The 21,933-nt window shown below is 35.4% G+C and overlaps 1 protein-coding gene and 1 long non-coding RNA gene across 2 annotated transcripts in view; one reads left to right on the forward strand and one right to left on the reverse strand.

Moving 5' to 3' along the window:
- Positions 1 to 873: 873 nt before the first annotated feature.
- LOC144958613 (uncharacterized) lies at positions 874 to 6,454 on the forward strand. Its single transcript, XR_013642481.1, has 2 exons — positions 874 to 2,229; positions 4,795 to 6,454. It is a non-coding gene; the product is annotated as an uncharacterized LOC144958613 (long non-coding RNA).
- A 13,562-nt stretch (positions 6,455 to 20,016) lies between these two features.
- Positions 20,017 to 21,933, reverse strand: part of LOC144958908 (low-density lipoprotein receptor-related protein 1-like) — a gene marked incomplete in the record, with an annotated part of 328,538 nt that continues 326,621 nt past the window's right edge. The window contains 1 exon segment of the mRNA XM_078891197.1: positions 20,017 to 20,534. Within this exon segment, the coding sequence (XP_078747323.1) occupies positions 20,340 to 20,534 (195 nt within the window).

Genomic DNA, 21,933 nt, shown 5'->3' on the forward strand with positions numbered 1-21,933 from the left:
TACTGGTGCTGATATAACCTTAATGTGTTGCAAGCGCCGTAAAACTCTTTAAAAAAAAAACATATTGATGTAACTGCGACTATGTGGTCTAGTGGTATGACACTCGCTTTCGGATCGAAAGGTCCTGAGTTCAAGCCTCGCTCGGTGCATAGTTGAGTCCTTGGAAAAGGCTCTTTACTCTCATTCTATCACCCTACTCAAGTGAGTACCTGGTCGTTAACAGCCTTGTCTTTGTCGGAAAAAATTGTAATATCGCCTAACAGTCGCCATGTCTCGTTCTACGTATATATGTTACGTGTTGCTGTTGGTCAGGGACCCTTTGTAAAGCGCTTTGAGCACGTTTAGTGAATATTGTGCTATATAAAAGCTCAATTTTTATTTTTTATTTCTTTTTTTTTTCTTAATTGTATATATTCCATGCCTATGACTCGTGGTCACCACCACAGCAATGGAAATGATGTCAAGACAGTTCATTTTATCACTTACTTCCTGTGGGAAACCACACATGGTTTTCAAATGTTTATTCAATATTATAGTTGACATGGATTACGACTTACGACAGACGGATTGCACCGTGCCGTTGTTGTTGTTGTTGTTGTCCATATTCGATCTTGTCTTCAATTTCGAGATGTTATAGTTTGAACGTGATTCATTTGTACTCTATGTGTTTGTAAATTATTCATCATTATCATTGATTATTATTATTATTATTATTATTGTTATTATTATTATATTATTATTATTATTATTATTATTATTATTATTATTATTGTTATTATTATTATTATTATTGTTATTATTATTATTATTATTATTATTATTATTATTGTTATTATTATTATTATTATTATTATTATTATTATTATTATTATTATTATTGTTATTATTATTATTATTATTGTTATTATTATTATTATTATTATTATTATTATTATTATTATTATCATTATTATTATTATTATTTATCTATTTATTTATTTTTTTATTACCATCATTGCTATCATCATCATCATCATCGTCGCCATCATTATTTTATTACTTATGGCCATCTTTATCAATTTCATCATCACGTCCACCATCTAAATCGTTCATCATTGTCACATCTCCATCCCCACATTGAAACTAGTGATTATCATATACAATATATAAATTCTCTAATTCTTACATATATTTTTATTCTGGTAAGGGATTCTTTGGTTTGCCCGTATGGTGTGTGTGTGTGTGTGTGTGTGTGTGTGTGTGAGAGAGAGAGAGCTATTTTGCTTGTTTGTTCATATATTTTCTCTCATCCAATGTAGTAGCAATCGCAATTTAAACTCAAACTCAAGTGCGATGTCAAAGCAACTCATCAGGCGACAACAAAGTGTATGTAGTAGTTGTAGTACAGGCTGTCCACATAGTCTGGGTACGTGGTGGTTGTAGTAGTAGTTGTAGTACAGGCTGTCCATGTAGTCTGGGTACGTGGTGGTTGTAGTAGTAGTTGTAGTACAGGCTGTCCATGTAGTCTGGGTACGTGGTGGTTGTAGTAGTAGTTGTAGTACAGGCTGTCCATGTAGTCTGGGTACGTGGTGGTTGTAGTAGTAGTTGTAGTACAGGCTGTCCATGTAGTCTGGGTACGTGGTGGTTGTAGTAGTAGTTGTAGTACAGGCTGTCCACATAGTCTGGGTACGTGGTGGTTGTAGTAGTAGTTGTAGTACAGGCTGTCCACATAGTCTGGGTACGTGGTGGTTGTAGTTGTAGTAGTAGTAGCACATGGTGGTAATAGTACAAATTCCTCTTTAAAAACTAATCGTATTCAATTTGGTATGTAATCCGCTTCAATAGTCGTAACTATGTAATGATGCAGAGTAACTTAGTAACTGGTTCTAAACTATCAGAACAATGGCGGATGCCTTTATGAATACTTCTCCAACGAGCATAAAAGTGTATCCAGAGGAGAAAAACATTATAAATCTGATCATGTTTTGAATTTTATTCATTCTGATCACATGGCATGTGAAAAAGTTCTAGCCAGCATGAAGAATAAAAGTACCGATTTTCTTTGTTTAGAACCAAGCTGCTCATTGCTGGGCGATGTGACATCAGACTATTGAATCCTATTGAATTGTATTTTAACATTATGTGACCTCTTCTTCAGTGAAGAAAAGTATCTTTCTGTCAGATGTCCACAATCTATAGGATTAGGATACATCATCATCATTGCCTTTTTCACCCTGGGTTAGGGTACAGGCCACAGACAACAAGATATGAAGTGAATAGAAAAGTGCCAGAAGACAATAGAGAATAAAAAATTTTTAGCGGCGGTGGTGGGGTTTGAACCTGCGACCTTATTGGTACGACAACTCCGCCTGGCAGGTGAGAGCGTGGCTCTACCGTGTGAGCTATCCACGAACACAAAAAATATTCGTTTCAAACTCAAAGTCATTACTAGATCCCTCTCTCACCCACTTCTTGAGACCGCCGATTCGTTCGTACACCACCATCGCGAATAATTTTGACCAGCAGTTAAGCTTAATAGCCAATATTCTCAACACAAACATATAACATAGAAACGATTGAGACATTGAGTATGCTCCGGTGTATGGGGTGAATTTTTAATTCAGAAAAGTGAGTGGAGCAGGCACTTATGTTGGTAACAACAAGATATGAAGTGAATAGAAAAGTGCCAGAAGACAATAGAGAATAAAAAATTTTTTTAGCGGCGGTGGTGGGGTTTGAACCTGCGACCTTATTGGTACGACAACTCCGCCTGGCAGGTGAGAGCGTGGCTCTACCGTGTGAGCTATCCACGAACACAAAAATATTCGTTTCAAACTCAAAGTCATTACTAGATCCCTCTCTCACCCACTTCTTGAGACCGCCGATTCGTTCGTACACCACCATCGCGAATAATTTTGACCAGCAGTTAAGCTTAATAGCCAATATTCTCAACACAAACATATAACATAGAAACGATTGAGACATTGAGTATGCTCCGGTGTATGGGGTGAATTTTTTAATTCAGAAAAGTGAGTGGAGCAGGCACTTATGTTGGTAACAACAAGATATGAAGTGAATAGAAAAGTGCCAGAAGACAATAGAGAATAAAAAATTTTAGCGGCGGTGGTGGGGTTTGAACCTGCGACCTTATTGGTACGACAACTCCGCCTGGCAGGTGAGAGCGTGGCTCTACCGTGTGAGCTATCCACGAACACAAAAAATATTCGTTTCAAACTCAAAGTCATTACTAGATCCCTCTCTCACCCACTTCTTGAGACCGCCGATTCGTTCGTACACCACCATCGCGAATAATTTTGACCAGCAGTTAAGCTTAATAGCCAATATTCTCAACACAAACATATAACATAGAAACGATTGAGACATTGAGTATGCTCCGGTGTATGGGGTGAATTTTTTAATTCAGAAAAGTGAGTGGAGCAGGCACTTATGTTGGTAACAACAAGATATGAAGTGAATAGAAAAGTGCCAGAAGACAATAGAGAATAAAAAATTTTAGCGGCGGTGGTGGGGTTTGAACCTGCGACCTTATTGGTACGACAACTCCGCCTGGCAGGTGAGAGCGTGGCTCTACCGTGTGAGCTATCCACGAACACAAAAAATATTCGTTTCAAACTCAAAGTCATTACTAGATCCCTCTCTCACCCACTTCTTGAGACCGCCGATTCGTTCGTACACCACCATCGCGAATAATTTTGACCAGCAGTTAAGCTTAATAGCCAATATTCTCAACACAAACATATAACATAGAAACGATTGAGACATTGAGTATGCTCCGGTGTATGGGGTGAATTTTTTAATTCAGAAAAGTGAGTGGAGCAGGCACTTATGTTGGTAACAACAAGATATGAAGTGAATAGAAAAGTGCCAGAAGACAATAGAGAATAAAAAATTTTTTAGCGGCGGTGGTGGGGTTTGAACCTGCGACCTTATTGGTACGACAACTCCGCCTGGCAGGTGAGAGCGTGGCTCTACCGTGTGAGCTATCCACGAACACAAAAAATATTCGTTTCAAACTCAAAGTCATTACTAGATCCCTCTCTCACCCACTTCTTGAGACCGCCGATTCGTTCGTACACCACCATCGCGAATAATTTTGACCAGCAGTTAAGCTTAATAGCCAATATTCTCAACACAAACATATAACATAGAAACGATTGAGACATTGAGTATGCTCCGGTGTATGGGGTGAATTTTTTAATTCAGAAAAGTGAGTGGAGCAGGCACTTATGTTGGTAACAACAAGATATGAAGTGAATAGAAAAGTGCCAGAAGACAATAGAGAATAAAAAAAAATTTTTTTATTCTCTATTGTCTTCTGGCACTTTTCTATTCACTTCATATCTTGTTGTTACCAACATAAGTGCCTGCTCCACTCACTTTTCTGAATTAAAAAATTCACCCCATACACCGGAGCATACTCAATGTCTCAATCGTTTCTATGTTATATGTTTGTGTTGAGAATATTGGCTATTAAGCTTAACTGCTGGTCAAAATTATTCGCGATGGTGGTGTACGAACGAATCGGCGGTCTCAAGAAGTGGGTGAGAGAGGGATCTAGTAATGACTTTGAGTTTGAAACGAATATTTTTTGTGTTCGTGGATAGCTCACACGGTAGAGCCACGCTCTCACCTGCCAGGCGGAGTTGTCGTACCAATAAGGTCGCAGGTTCAAACCCCACCACCGCCGCTAAAATTTTTTATTCTCTATTGTCTTCTGGCACTTTTCTATTCACTTCATATCTTGTTGTTACCAACATAAGTGCCTGCTCCACTCACTTTTCTGAATTAAAAAAGGCCACAGACAAACAGTTTCCATCCTTCTCTATCCTGAGCTAACTTTTTTATCCCATTCCAGGTCTTACCACTTCTCTGTATATCAGCTTCTTTAATTCTTCTCCATGTTCCTCGTGATCGTGGATACATGAATAAATTAAAATAGGTATTGAAATGCTTCATGTGCCCATTCACGTTGTGGACAGCCTGTATTGTTGGTCATACCTTGACAGCTCATTGAGTTCGTAGCAAATATTGTAGAGTGGTATTTTAAAGAATAATATATCAGAATGTGATGAAGAAGCTTCTATTGTGATTATTGTGTGTCTGTGTCTCGGGTGTTTGTGTGTATTCAAGTTGGCAGGTCTGATATTGAGATACAAATCTCATGTAACTGTCATAGTCTCGAACTCACTGTTGTTGGCAGGAATGGGTAAAGTTTGATTTTCATTCCATTCGTGTCATGTGATAGAGTTAATATAAGACATGAAACTTATTGGTTTACCTGCTGACACGAAAGAAGACCACCATTAATATATAACAGGACCCCACGTACGTGTCTGGCGAGACAAGAAAGCGAGAGAATTCATACTTTGATTGAATAACAATCTCTGTTATACTTGATTTTTAAATATTTTTTTTAAACTTTAAAATTTCCTATTTCATTTGTTTCCAATGAGCATTGATTTAATCATCCACATTTAAAAAACAAAACATTTCATGTCTAATTCCATTGACTGCGTTTATTTATTGTGAATTCCTATGATTATTATTATTATTATTCTATTACAATTTACCCATCATCCATCATCAATCATAGCCACATCTCTTCCTACTCAGAATACTGTAACTGTGTGTATGTACTTGAAAATGTGACCCTTTGCCTTAAAACGGTATTAAGTCGGGATGGTTAAGATGTTTAAAATTGAATTTATAGCCCGAAATATCAGACTTGTGTTGAGTTTATACGATTTATTGAGGAGAATGGATACCATATTTTAGGGTGATAATGCCAACAATTTATATTTTTGACCAGTTTAACATTTAATTCGGCTTTAAAGCATCTGGTTCGTTCTGACATAATACCGTTTTGAGACGATGGGTCACAAATGGACTCGTGGTAAAGTCGAGTCATTGTAACCGTGAATAATTTTGTCCATTGATTGTTTTTATGATGACCTCAAAGAAGAAAAAAAAAGTGTTTTGTTTGGTCTATTTTAATTTATTTTTATTTTTATGGTAGGTTTTTTCTTTGTTTGTTTTTGTTTTTTGTTGTTGTTTTTAAAAAAAATTCATTTGATTAGTCATCCGTGCAATAACACATGTTTGAAAACACACCTCTCTTCATACAGATACAAGCAAAAACAAAAACAAAAACAAAACAATCAAAAGAAGAAACACACAAAAACGAACAAAACTAAATAATACAAACAAAAATGAAACAAAACACATACAAACACAAACACACTCCTACCGTCACAATGTAGACAAAAAGCTCACAATAATTATCTACTCAGTTTTTTAGATAATGAATTCTATTCATTTTCTTCCTTCATTCCGTCTGTTTAAGTTTAACCCAATCATCATTAGATTTATTCTATCGATTTATTGATTTTTATTAAGACGTATTAACTTGCATTTTTCATTTTGATGAAAGAATAAAAGTGATTTGAAAGTGGAATTTTGATGTTCATATCTCTACAACCCTTTACATTTTGAAATTCCAAATGGATTGGTACACATACCCATCAAGGCATCCCCCCCCCCCCCCCTGTGACTTTGACATTACATGAAGGTCAAGGTAAGACTTGTGAGTAATGGCATTTTTGTATTAGAATTTGATGGTAATGAAATGAGAGGTCAACTTGGTTTTGCTACGACGATTAAAAAAAAAAGGCTAGGGCTATTGGTCAGTACTGACCCCCAGGCTCTAACACCTGTGGGTCAGTACTGGCGAACAAGTGCCCACCTGGGGGTCAGTACTGACCATTTCATCTATTACGGTAGAGATGTTAATGGTACTGACCAATAGGTCCTGGTGTCTATTGGTCAGGATTGAACAACAGGTGCCACCGCCCACACCACAGACAACCTCTCTTCGGTCTGTGCCACCGCCCGCCATTCATCAGCACCGACGAACATCAGGCCTGTTAGTCAGTGCAGGCAAAGACCTCTTCACACTTATTCGTCACTTCCTTAATAGTTATCATAAAATAACAATGCCAGTGAGAGAGATGATATTTTGCATTTATTTTATTCATTTATATAATCTCCAACTCCGCTGACAATATTTTGGAAAATGCAGACTTAATACAGATGCATAAAAATAAATAATAATAATAATAATAATAATAATAATAATAATAATAATAATAATAATAATAATAAATAATATATATTATTATTATTATTATTATTATGATAATTATAAAATCATAATTATAGTAATAATAATAATGACAATAATAACAGTAAATTTGTATATGTAAATATCCATCTGTAAAAGCCAATGATAAATAGCGATATTACATCATCATTATAATTATAACATACACATCAATAATTGATCACAATAATTTGTTATAATCTTTGGATAATTGGAATCATTACAGCAGCAAGTCAATATTATAATCAACAATAATATTATTCTGTCATTCCTTTGGTCTATACTATAAAAACACATCGTCGGTCTATTTCAAGTGAGGTATCCCAGTCTATATATGTATATAATATATAAAATGACCCATTGACAAGAACCGTCAACTGGGGTGACTTTGCCTTAAGGGGGGTGACTTTACCTCTACAGATTTAGACAAATGTGACCCATCGTCTCAAAACGGTATGATGTCGGAACAAACCAGATGCTTAAATCGGAATTAAATGTTAAACTGGTCAAAAATTTTAATTGTTGGCATTAGCACCTTAAAATATGATATCCATTCCATTCTCCTCAATAAAACACAAACTCAACACAAGTCTGATATTTCTGGCTATAAATTCAATTTTGAACATATTAACCAACCCGACTTAATACCGTTTTGAGGCGAAGGGTCACAAATTAGATTGTATTTAGATTTGTAAGTTATTTCTTTTGGTGAAAAATCAGGTCCTCTAATGAAGGAAATAACAGAAGCAAGCCTGAGAATACCCTAAATGCTCCACATGGGTTGAGGCAAGGCCTTCTATATAGAAAGTATGCGCTTGACCAAGAAGCTCATAACATTGCCATCCGGAAGTATAACGGACCAACACACAAAACTGTATCCATGAACGTTTATAGTCAGGTTAATACAGTTCAGTGAGCATTACTCATAAACGCGGATGGCAAAAAACAATAACAAAGACCTGAGTGACGTCATCTTCGAACTATCTATAGCTATAGTCTAACTATATAGAGGGCCTTGGTAGAGGCAAAGTCACCCCAGTTGACGGTCCTTTATGTTTTAATCTTGTACTAAGAAGCTTTACTAACAAACTACGGCTTGCCACACTTTTAAGGCAATATAAGCACCAGATTAAATTAAAGTAAGATGATGGAATAGCAGTAAAAACATGTTAGTTAGATCTACTAACAGTCAGACAAGCACCCAGGAAAACAGGACAATGTATGTAAGACGAAACAGAAAATAGAAGTAGATTGTAAGAGCAAGCTGTCAATGTTTCAAGTCATGTTAGTTAACTCACTCAACCCTAACACCGACTATATTCGTAGTTTACCAGGGGTTACTTTTACCCCATGCCTATTATTATTACATTTTTCTGAGACAAATTAAAGGCGTATCTAGTATCAAAGCTAATGTTTTTAGTCTTTACATGTTTGCTCTATGGATCAGAATGTTGGAAGATCACAGAGAGCACCATCCAGAAAATTGGAGCTGAAGATTTAAACCCCATGCCCAGCATTGAATAAAAATGAAAACATTGACAGCTTGAGTTACTTTTTAAAAATACATCTTTCTTCTGTCATCTCTTGGGTCTGCCCCTGGGTTGAAAGGTTACTCTAAATATAGAATATTTATTTACAAAGCTGTGAGAAAGCAAAGAAAAGGAGATAATTCTACTAATATATCTCCAAGTAATCCATCAAATTGGAAGACATATTTGATAAGACACGAATGGAAACCAAACCAGTGTTCTGTCTCTATCCACTGATGTTTGGGATTTGGTCTTTTGTCAAATGGGACAACATAGACAACACAGCGACACCAAGACTTGACACGTGACAATAGGATACCGTCAACTGTTGCTCTATAAACTCTATACTGTATGTGTGGCCAACCCATTCTGGAACAATAAATATTATGTAGGAGAGTGAACTTTGTGATGAAAATGTAATCATTTCTGGTTTAAAGTTAAAGCCACAATAATACAGTTTTAACTCTTTGCAAGCAGTTCATGAAAAGACTATTTTAATAAAGCTATTTTATCTCACTCTTTAAAGTTCATAATTTATAATTAAAATTCAATTTTCTGTGTCTTGTTCACACGTATACTATATTAATGTTACTGTTTTGAGACACTAGTTTACATTATATTGATTGGTTGATTTGGAGGACTCTCCACCAATCAAAACATCCAAAACCTTTTCCAACTCTTTCGGATCTGGAATTAAAAAAAAAAAAAAGGGGGGGGGGGTGTTTGTGTTTGAAGAGTTTTTTTTTTAATGGTGATTGCAATTGTTTTAGGTCATTTCAGCGCCTTTAAAAAAGGGGAAAAAGTTGTGGATCTGATATAAAAAGCCACCAAAGAAAAGTTGGGTGTCATCTGAATCCAACAATATTTGAAGAAAAAGACTTTTGGTCAAAATATCTCATCATCTCTTAGCGAGAGTCAGGCAGATCAATCGCCACCTTAGAGAATTAAAATTTGGCTACAATCGCCTCCTTAGAGAATTAAAATTTGGCTACAATCGCCTCCTTAGAGAATTAAAATTTGGCTACAATCGCCACCTAAGAGAATTAAAATTTGGCTACAATCGCCACCTTAAAGAATTAAAAAATCGCCACCTTAGAAAGAGAATTAAAATTTGGCTACAATCGCCACCTTAAAGAATTAAAAAATCGCCACCTTAGAAAGAGAATTAAAATTTGGCTACGTAGAACTAAAAACAATTTCAAAAATCCATATTGGAATTGTTTGAGCTGCATGCAAATTGAAAGATGACGACATTGAGTTAAGCTGGTGATTGTTAAAGTTAAAGCAATGGTACAACATATCTTACGTCTACTGATCAGGTCTGCCGTTGTTTTTAAAAACACAGTATATGCAATGTTTACCAAATAGCACATACTGTGTTCTTTAATAAAACAGTACCGGGAGAGGTAGTGAGATGGTTATAATGCTGGTTGTCAGTCAATGAAACAGAATATCATTTACATTATAGTTCATATTCACATCAAGCTTCATAGAAATACAGGATTGAAAGTCAAATCACACTAGACTATAAAATGAGACATTCATCAAGCCATTTTATTTTCACCTCTACTAATAATAACATCTATTTTCTATTTCTATTATCTATTACTACATGTTAAAACTGTGTCATTGTAACGACCTCTTTCATTAGCGTATATATATATATATATATATATATATATATATATATATATATATATATATATATATATATATATATATATTCTTGTAATAGATTTAGACAACAACGAAGGAATATTCAACTAACGTTAGTTTCCCATGAATAAATAAAGACCCTAAATTCCGCTTTAAGTAAGTCAAGATAATAGTTGTGGTAGTAACGTCATGTCAATGCCACGAATTAATAATAATCATACATTGTATTTGGTGAACGCTCTACCATATCACAAGAAAGTGCTCAAAGTGCTTTACAGGAACATTAACACTATCTTATAGGGAATGAGATTAGCGGAAGAGTATCGTCCCTTGATTGGACGTCACCCATAGTCTGTGACGTCACCGGCGGAAAAGTTATTATAGAGAGAACGTCATGTTGGTTGTGCGCATGCGAGACGCATGCGCACAACCAACATGACGTTCTCTCTCTAATAACTTTTCCGCCGGTGACGTCACGGACTATGGGTGACGTCCAATCAAGGGAAGCTACCATAGCCCTACTATAGTACTCCAGTCGGCCATGGACGCTACTCTTCCGCTAACCTCATTCCCTATAATGGCCGTGCTATGACCTCCACACAACATATTATAACACAGAACGCAGTGTTCAAACAAGACTACAAATAGTTTTCCGTGTTCCGTGTACATTTCCTATTTTATAACTCTTCTCCCTGATTACTGTTGTGATTTCTGACTCCTACTGTTTCCTGGCATGTGTTTCATACGTATTTATGTCAATGATGTATTTTATTCCAATAGCTACTCATTTCCTTTCCAATATAAACACAATATTATTTAAAATGAAAAAAAAAAAACAAAAAAAAAAAAAAAAAAAAAAGGTTTCAACACAAACTTCACAACACATTTGAAATTATTTGGAAAAAAAAAAAAACAACAAGAAAATAGAACATGATCCTGGTTGACAAAATAAACACGTCATCAAAATCAATTTGGAAACACAGGATGGAATTAAAATGGGGGGTAAAATTAAAATTATAATCACAACCAATTCATAGTCATTAATTAATTTATTTATAATTCAATATGGCGACTGCGGTGGTCAATCAATCAGCTATAGATGATCATTTGTGTTGGAACATAAACATAAATATGGTGATACTACTGGGCTGCTACAAGCTGTGGACTGGAAAAAGTAGGAAACAAAAAAATGAATAGAACAGCTTCAAAAAAGAACAAAATACCAAACACGGAACGTTTCAGGCTCAAAACCCTTCTTCAGCCAACAACAACAAACAATAAAGACATAAATACATTACTAAATTGCAGATTGACGACAGAGATATTTGGTAGGTCTTCTCTTGAAGAAAAATCTTATCAAGAGAAGACCTACCAAATATCTCTGTCGTCTATCTGGAATTTAGTACTGTCGTCTATGTATTAATGTCTTTGTTTTTTTTTGTTGTTGGCTGAAGAAGGGTTTTGAGCCCGAAACATTCTGTGTTTGGTATTTTGTTCTTTTTTTAAAGCTGTCCTATTCATTTTTGTTCATGACTTGTAACATAAACATGGAATAACTCGAATCTTGTTGCTTGAAGATTGAAGAAAAACGATGAAAGAAAGAAACAAACTAGATATAACGTCAATGTAGAATGATGTCAAGTTTTGGGTTTCCCCAATTGGGATGATGAATGAGAAAACATGAATGGCGATTTATTCATAATGTATTTTGTTGACAAAGGGCAAACCCAAAACGTCCACATCATTTATTGTCTTTGGGAAATACATTGAAGCTTCTAGTCTGATTTTCCAATGTTTTTCTTTCTAACACAGAAAACACCCAATCATTAGGACCTTGTTTTCATAGATAAAAGACTTCCATCCGAATGAGTTTAACACGCTATACAACACATTCTGAATGAGTTAAACACGCTATACAACACATTCCATACAGACAATATTATTGTCAAGCAATGCCAGTGTGTCTATAACTATAACAGTAAATAAACATGAATACCTATGTTATCCATTGTCACAACACTCCACTCCATTCCATACACCAATAACTATAACACATCATCATCCTATCGTTTTTTTTTTTTTTGTTTGTTTGTTGCTTTAGGTCACTTCCAACACAATTGAGGTTATATGAGAGACCGCTGAAACAAAAAAACAAGCAATCTAACAAAAATAGTACAAATGTAAATCAAAATCATAACCTAAAGATATCATAAGCTAAATTATAAATAACCAAGAACAAACAGGCAGAAGATTTACAGAAGAAAAAAAAAAATCCCCTGTCAAAAATACAATTACAAACCAAAGAAGCAGGATAGGCTAGTAAAGAGAAGAAGAAACGACATCACTATCGGATCGTACACCCATGAGAACATCATAGGTATATGATTCAAGGGTGATGCTCCCATCCAACCACACGCATCATCCTATCGTCTACTTCACGGTTTCTACATCATAGTAATAGTAATAACATTTATATATATCACTACTGGAATGAAATTTATTAGAATTAGAGACATGGTACATTTACTATAGTCTTTATTATTATTATTAATTTCATTATATACACACACGTCACACATTACACAATGGATAGGGGCAGGGGGGGGGGGATTTGTACAGGAGATGTAGCTTTAATATCAAATAGTATTCCTCTTGTACTTGTATGGATTCCTCTTGTACTTGTATGGATTCCTCTTGTACTTGTATGGATTCCTCTTGTACTTGTATGGATTCCTCTTGTACTTGTATGGATTCCTCTTGTACTTGTATGGATTCCTCTTGTACTTGTATGGATTCCTCTTGTACTTGAATGGATTCCTCTTGTACTTGTATGGATTCCTCTTGTACTTGAATGGATTCCTCTTGTACTTGTATGGATTCCTCTTGTACTTGTATGGATTCCTCTTGTACTTGTATGGATTCCTCTTGTACTTGTATGGCCCATTAACAAGAAAGAAGAGAAGAGAAAAGTAAAAAAAAAAAAAAAAAAATAGAGAGAGAGATGAGAGAGAGAGAGGGGGGGGGGGGAATAATTCTTTTAAGAGGTTTAACCCACTCCACCCTAACACCGACTATATCCGTAGTTTACCCAGTTTACCCGAGTTACTTTTACCCCATGCCTATTTATTACATTTTTCTGAGACAAATTATAAGTGTAGTATCAAAGCTAATGTTTTTAGGTTTTACATGTTAATGATAGTAGAATACAACTATCTATGTACATGCTCATTTTAATACATTTTTTCCAATTTTGAAAAGTAGCAAAAGTCTCTGGGATTGAGCGAGTTAAAGGACTCAACTAGTCAATGGAAGACAATAGAGAAACAGTAACATTGAGAGAGGGCTACACACTACACATTCACAAACCACCCATGAGAAATAAGACGAGGAGAGTGTTTTCACCATCACCAATAATAAATAATGACAATCTTACCGATAGATTGGATATAAGTGACCCTTCGTCTCAAAACGGTATTAAGTCGGGATGAATAAGTTGCTGAAAATTGAATTTGTGGCCAGAAATATCAGACTTTCGTTGAGTTTATTTGTTTTATTGACGAGAATGAACATCATATTTTAGAGTGGCAAATGCCAGTCATTCATAATTTTGACCTGTTTAGTTTTAATTTGACTTTTTCGCATCTGGTTCATCCCGACATAATACCGTTTTGATACGTTGGGTCACAAATTATTATCACAAGATGGATATAGAGGAGATCTAGACCAACCAACTGGAATAAATCCAATCCAGTCCAATCCCAGCATTCAACAGGAACTCACAGATTGTCGACATTTTTGATTGGGAGCTGAAGTAGTAACCTTGATATATCATATCACATTTGCCTAAAGAGAGCCTCACGTTTTAGTTCTATGGTCCAGGGAGGTTCTATGAGGTGCTATAGAATGACAAATGTTTCTTTCTAACAGGTTAAAGCTATTTAAGTTCAACAGTAATTTGATTGAATAGAACAATGCAACAACAACAACATCAACAATGACGATAGATCATAGCGATAGAAATGCCTTTAGAATAAAATACAAATGACATTGGTCTGTTTGTTTACCAGTTAATTCTAATGGATCTCAATCCTGGAAAAAATCAAGATAATAACAACAACATTAATAATAATAACAATAATAATTATAATAATAATAATAATAACAACAACAATAACAATAATAACCATAATAATATACATCCTTATCATTTCAAATAATATTTTCAAACGTTCAGATCTTATTCATAAATCAAATATCAAAAGTTATAAAGTCAAAAGTCCGTATCAAAATAAAATAAATACTTTTCAACAAATCTCAGGAAATCTGCCTATTTGTAAAACCAGTATTTGACTGAAAGACCATAATATTAGTATAAGAAAGTAACTGGTGTGTTAGGATAGAACATATTTGATATATTTTGGCCAGGGAAGTTTTATTTCACAGATAAATCCATCAGGATGACTCCCGTGTCAAACTTGATCTGAATGTACCAAAAACTTTTAAGCCTGAGAACTCTTTTAACTCCCTCAACCCTAGCACCGACTCTATCCGTAGTTTATCCGGAGTTACTTTTACCCCATGCCTATTTATTACATTTTTCTGGGACAAATTATAGGAGTATTTTCAAAGCTAATGTTTCTAGTTTTTACATGTTAATGATGGTTGAACAAAACTATCTATATACACGCTCATTTTCAATACATTTTTTCCAATTTTGAAAAGTAGCAAAAATCTCTAGGATTGAGTGAGTTAAAGTCTCAGAGTTAAAACGTTTTGACATTTCAAGAAAAGAAGAAATAAAATTACTCTAGTTTAAAATATTTTTTTTTCAACTTAAAGTTTTTCACCCGATGGGTGTTTTCATTGAGCTGGTATGTTTGGCTGTCACTAACCAGTGGGTTTTTTAAAAATATATATTTTTTTTTACTATCAAAATTTACTCCCAAACTTTTGCTTAATGGATAAGATACATTTTTGAGAAAAATATAGGATTTTATTGTTTGTTGCGCTTTAAAAAAAAAAATTCTGAGGTTTGTTTCCACAGGATCAATGACTACGATGCACAACGCGTTATAATGGCAGCCATAAGTGATTCTATAATAAAACTAGAAATATTAGACGATACAAAATATAAACAAACATTGAATGTGAAATTCAGAGAAAAATAAGATAAAAGAGACAAAAAGCGAATATTATTTAAAAATTAAAAGCAGGAAATAAAATCTGGAATGAAATGCAATGGGGAAATCCTCTTCATATTCAATCCAATCCACGTCATCACCTCTCTATTATGACATCATCTCCCTTCAATCCAATCCACGTCATCACCTCTCTATTATGACATCATCTCCCTTCAATCCAATCCACGTCATCACCTCTCTATTATGACATCATCTCCCTTCAATCCAATCCACGTCATCACCTCTATATTATGACATCATCTCCATTCAATCCAATCCACGTCATCACCTCTATATTATGACATCATCTCCCTTCAATCCAATCCACGTCATCACCTCTATATTATGACATCATCTCCCTTCAATCCAATCCACGTCATCACCTCTATATTATGACATCATCTCCCTTCAATCCAATCCACGTCATCACCTCTCTATTATGACATCATCTCCCTTCAATCCAATCCATGTCATCACCTCTCTATTATGACATCATCTCCCTTCAATCCAATCCACGTCATCACCTCTATACCATGACATCCTCTCCCTTCAATCCAATCCACGTCATCACCTCTATATTGTGACATCATCTCCCTTCAATCCAATCCACGTCATCACCTCTCTATCATGACATAATCTCCCTTCAACCCCCAGTCTCTGGTCACAACACTAGGATATACACACAAACACAAACATGGAGTAAATTGTAATGTGACCCACTGTCTCAAAACAGTGTTATGTCAGGATGAACTCAGTGCTGGAGATTGAATCTATAGATAGTATGCGCTTGGCTAAGAAGCTCACAACATTGCCATCCGGAAGTATAACGGACCAACACACAAAACTGTGTTAGTTGGGTTAATACAGTTAAGTGAGCATTACTCATAAACGCGGATGGCAAAAAACAATAACAAAGACCTGAGTGACGTCATCTTCGAACTATCTATAGACACAAATATCAAACTTGGGGTTAATTTCTATTTGTTATGACAGCCGATTGATACAAGATCTTACAATTAATAAAGGCTGTATTTAATATGACTTCAATTTTAAATAAACTTTCCAGTGTCCAAAGTATCTGAAACAGAACGCCGTTTTGAGATGACGAGAGTCACAAATTCCTAACAGTTGATTTCAATTTATCTACAAATTATCTACAAAATATTCATCAAATCAAGGAATGTTTTAATCACGTATGGCAGACTCCAACTAATTTGAATCTCCATTGAAATCTTGTACAGAATTTGTTTCTAGGTCTACAGGGATTTGAAGAACAAAGTGTGGAACGGTCAGGACAAAACAAAGTAATCTCATTACAAAACAAAGACAGAAAGCAATTGTCAAACAGACATAAGGGAATAGTTTGTTGTTTTTTGTTTATAAGGATTTTACGGCCCTTGCAACACATTTAGGTCATATCGGCGCCAGTAAAAAGGAAGAAAATTGAATAGTGAAAAGATTCTAGACGTACAATTAAAAGGAATTGAGGAAAAAGAATGACAGAGGGGAATGTTTCAAATAGGGAACAGATGTAGATTCCAAGAGCACACTATCAGTGTACTTAGTTTGAGATCACCTAAATGTCTCACCCAGACACCAGCCCAAAATCCCGCTAAGAGGAATACACTCAAATGCTTACATTATACATTCTAAATAACAAATATAACAATACACAACAGAGAGATGATTTCCAAGGAAAAAAAATATCATCTCCCAAAACAATAACTATGCATCTGACTGTTTCACTCCCAGCCAAGCACCAGGGTCAGGACAAAACCAAGTAATCTCATTCCAAGACAAAGACAGAAAGCAAGTTGGAAAACAGATATAAGGGAAAAGAAGACACAGTACGTACCTCCCTGCCCACACTATGAGAGGCCAGGAACCCCGCCTACTGTATAACCTGTGATACCGTCATGTAAATTTACAACAACAACAACAGCAATAACCAAAATACCAAATAAAATACACAACTCCAATTAAAATAGTCCTAAAAATGACAAAAGGGTTATAAATAGAGTAGATCCACTGTAAAAGGTGACGCTGTAAATAGTAAACGAGTAAAATCTAAAACACACAACAATAATATTATTATTATTATTATTATCATAAGGGGATATGTATGACACAAACACAATATCTCTCTTTCTTGTCAAAGATTGAAATATCGGTTATCACTTCAGTTACCGTTTGACCAGCTAATTCTCCAGCTCTGATAAAATGTGTATTTTTTTTTTTTTTGTTTGTTTGTTGCTTTAGGTCACTTCCAACACAATTGAGGTTATATGAGAGACCGCTGAAACAAAAAAACAAGCAATCTAACAAAAATAGTACAAATGTAAATCAAAATCATAACCTAAAGATATCATAAGCTAAATTATAAATAACCAAGAACAAACAGGCAGAAGATTTACAGAAAAAAAAATATCCCCTGTCAAAAATACAATCACAAACCAAAGAAGCAGGATAGGCTAGTAAAGAGAAGAAGAAACGACATCACTATCGGATCGTACACCCATGCGAACATCATAGGTATATGATTCAAGGGTGATGCTCCCATCCAACCACCCGCAATGTGTATTTTAAAAATATTTGTGACCCCTCACCTCAAAACGGTATTAAGTCGGGTTGATTGAGATGCTGAAAATTGAATTTGTGGCCAGAAATATCAGACTTAAGTTGAGTTTATAAACTTTATTGAGGAGAATGAATATCATATTTCAGGTTGCTAAACACCAGTAATTCATTTTTTGGACCAGTTCAGCTTTAATTTGACTTTTTAGCATCTGGTTCATCCCGACATAATACCGTTTTGAGACGTTAGGTCACATTTGGCCAGAAAACTCGTCCTTCAATACATATTCAAATATCCACCAATTTAAAGAACCCTTATCTTGGCAACAAACTCTCAAACCTGGGACTTCCTTGAAGACTACAGAAAGTCTCGGGTTTGAGAGTTTTTGTCAGTGGCGTCCAATAGTGTTTAGTTGATTTCACCCTAAATTATCTGGCCACTTGTTATATTGTTTACTTTCCTGTTTCCTACTTCTGATTAGAGTTACAGTCACTTCTAATCTTATCTTTCGCTTGTCGTTGGCATTCCTGTCTTAGTAAGATCGTAACATCCTCACATCTTACAAGGGTTATTTAAATCCATCGATATTTGAAGGACGAGTTTTCTGGCCAAATACAAGTTTTTCAAGAGTGAGGGCAGTTAGGTGGGTTAAATACATATTCATAAATAGACAGCAATTACCTTGATCTTCATCGACCCAGTTTGTGGAATTGTGTTAATGTGACCCGTCACCCCTAAACAGTATTGTGTCAGGGTAACCAACAAATCTAAACAGAAAAAAAGGATTTTTGAAGTTAAAACCACAAGAATTGATGAAACATTTTCATTTTCGTTGGGATAAGAAATAAACCTTCATTTTCCTCAATAAGAGTTAACATGCCAATCAACCTGAGTTGTAAATAATCCTATCTGCCTACCCATGGTCTACTAACAACTCCCCCCCACCCCCCTCCCCTTACACACACACATAATAATCAATCAAACAGTTTAGTTATAATAAAAGAAATAAAAAATAAAAGAACAATAGCTACTTCCCTCAAAATTATCTCGCTAAGATATAACTTCATACATTAAAAATAAAATATTTAAATCATGAACAAGTTCTGTAAAAAGTTTGTTAGGCACATTCTATATACCACAATTTTTAAACAAATGTTAATGGCATTGGGTGCCTAATCTATGTAAAAATTACTACCCAGAATTCATCAATGATAATGTTATGAGGGATAAAAAGAATCGAATCCTCGTGCTAAATTTATCATGACAGTGTTCTAGTGTTCTAGTTAAAAATAATTCAGAAAACGGAGGGAAAAAAATTGTATTTTCTTGTATATTCCAGTGGTGCCGTGTAATTTGAGATTTAAAAAAAATTGGGACAAACCTGATTTCGATGGGGTACTTACTTGGCAGATATGAATTGGGAACAAATTAATGTTTATCATCTAAACTAACACCTGAAACGATACCGTTGCAAGGACAAGGGTCACATTTAATCTTCACGAGGGGCACTTTCAACAAAACATGAATCTTGATTTGCCCAGATAAAAAAATAAATCCAAATAACAGATTCCCTCCCTATAAATATCCCTTGTTCATTTCAATTCACTTTAAAAATAAACGACTTCTGTGTGTTATTTTCGATGGGACAGATTATTACTGTTATGTACAAAGACTTTCTATAAATAGCACAAATAGCAGTGGATTGAACAGTTCAAGCAAGACCATCATAATAATATAAGAGATTAGTCAATGAATGAGCACATATCGTGTAGACAGTCATATAAAGTCATAATCAGAACATTGAAATACATGTCGAAAATAAATCATTTCCATCTTATTTACACTGTAATGCAAGGGTCTGTCAAAACTTCATTCATTCCATTCATCTCTCTCTCTCTCTCTCTCTCTCTCTCTCTCTCTCTCTCTCTCTCTCACACTCTGTCTTTTTCATCCTTTAATATTGCAGTTGTCACACTTCCACAACACAACACAACACAACACAACGGGGTCTTTCCTTCATTCTCGCCTCTTTTAAAATCCTCCAGTTGTTGTCAAAACACAATAGCAGCACATTTTCAGCAAACCTATTATATATTATATACAGCGATTCCATATCACGGACGTTTTAAAAGTTGCACGCACAATATATGTACTCACTCATCACTAACGTCCATCTTTAAAAAAAAAATAATTAAAATTAAAATAAAACTAAAAATAAAAATAAAAATAAAAGTCTACTGCTACGCTATACTCGTCCTGGTATTGCGATGATGGTCCCCGTCACTGGTCAATTCCTCTGTCCCCAAATACTGAACACTCATCGGATCCTCGTAATTGTGGTTCTCCTCCATCCGCATGCTGTTGGATATCAGCTTCTGCTGGATATCGGCCCCGTTGGCGTAGGCGTCATACATTGGATTGGCAAAATTCGTCGACTGCGGGAGAGGAGGACGGGGGGTGCGGGGGGAGACACATCAAAGATGGCTTGGATTAATTTTCTGGAAAAACGGTTTGGTGTTATTATGTCCGGAATATTCTACCTCTGCCAACACTGGTGAGAGTGACGGTAGGGGTGAGATTCAGCCCATGGTCAGCTATGAATGGTGAATAAGGTGTTATATATTATATAATAAAGCATAGTATGAAACATTGAAAGACAGACGAACTAGAAACTCCTTTTTGGGCAAGGCGGGGATGGGGTTGGGGGGGGGGGGGGGGGGGGGGGGGGGCTGGGGGGGGAATACTTGATCAAATCCTAGGAATACCAAGCTGGATAGCCTCTTGATCATAACACAGATGTGTTACATGTGCTTATGGATTGCCCATTATACAACGTGCAACGTTCGAACCACTGGGCCATCCCTACAACACTCAACACAAAGCTCTATGGTGAGGCTGAGGACCTAAAGCGGACCACAGACTTCATAGCAGATATCGGACTGCAGCCATAGATGTCCATCAGAGGAACGAAGAAGAAGAAGAAGAATAACACAGATCCCCAGACTACAGTTGAGGTATAAATAATGTTATTATTCCAAATCCTTCATTCAAATCTCAAAATTCAAACTGACATGAAGGCTCTTCTAACCGATAACACAGAAAATAAATAAACTTTCTTGTTCGTTACACAACCCAATTTAAAATTGTGTTTATTGAGCAAGCTTTACCATCCATATCTGACCATAGGCAAAGTACAGGAGAACATTGGGGTACTTTTCTCTAAATATGTAACTAAAACACAAGGATTATGAAGAAATTTTCAGTAAAATTTTGAAAAAATTCTATTTTTACTGGGCGACCTTTGTCACATTCATACACAATGTGAGTCATCAGTTCAGTAAAATTTTCAATTTTTCAACTCAAAATCTTTGCCTGCCAATTCATCATTAATAGACATTTTCATCATGTAAGTATTCAATATCATTTGACTTCAGTCCAAAAAGAAAAGAAAGAAATTATTTGGAAGTGTAAAATAAAAAAAATAAAAAATTTTAAGTTTTATCATTAAACATTCTTGTCATCATATTGTCACTGTCATCACCGTTATCATCTTTGTTGTTATCATCATCATCATCATCATCACCACCACCATTCTCATTTCATATATGACAAAATCTATTACATTTCATTACATTTACAATATCCTAGATTCACTTATCAAGATATAACAATGTGACCATGGCCAGCTATGTGGTCTAGTGGGATGGGACTAGTTTTCGGATACGAAGGTTCTGGGTTCGAGCCACGCTTGGCGCATAGTTGAGTCCTTGGAGAAGGCTCTTTACTCACACTCTCTCACCGTACTCAGGTGTAAAATGAGTAGCTGGCTGTTAA

The sequence above is a fragment of the Berghia stephanieae genome, chromosome 13 (assembly GCF_034508935.2).
Source record: "Berghia stephanieae isolate SIO BIC M18660-M18661 chromosome 13, UCSD_Bste_1.3, whole genome shotgun sequence".
NCBI lineage: Eukaryota > Metazoa > Mollusca > Gastropoda > Nudibranchia > Aeolidiidae > Berghia > Berghia stephanieae.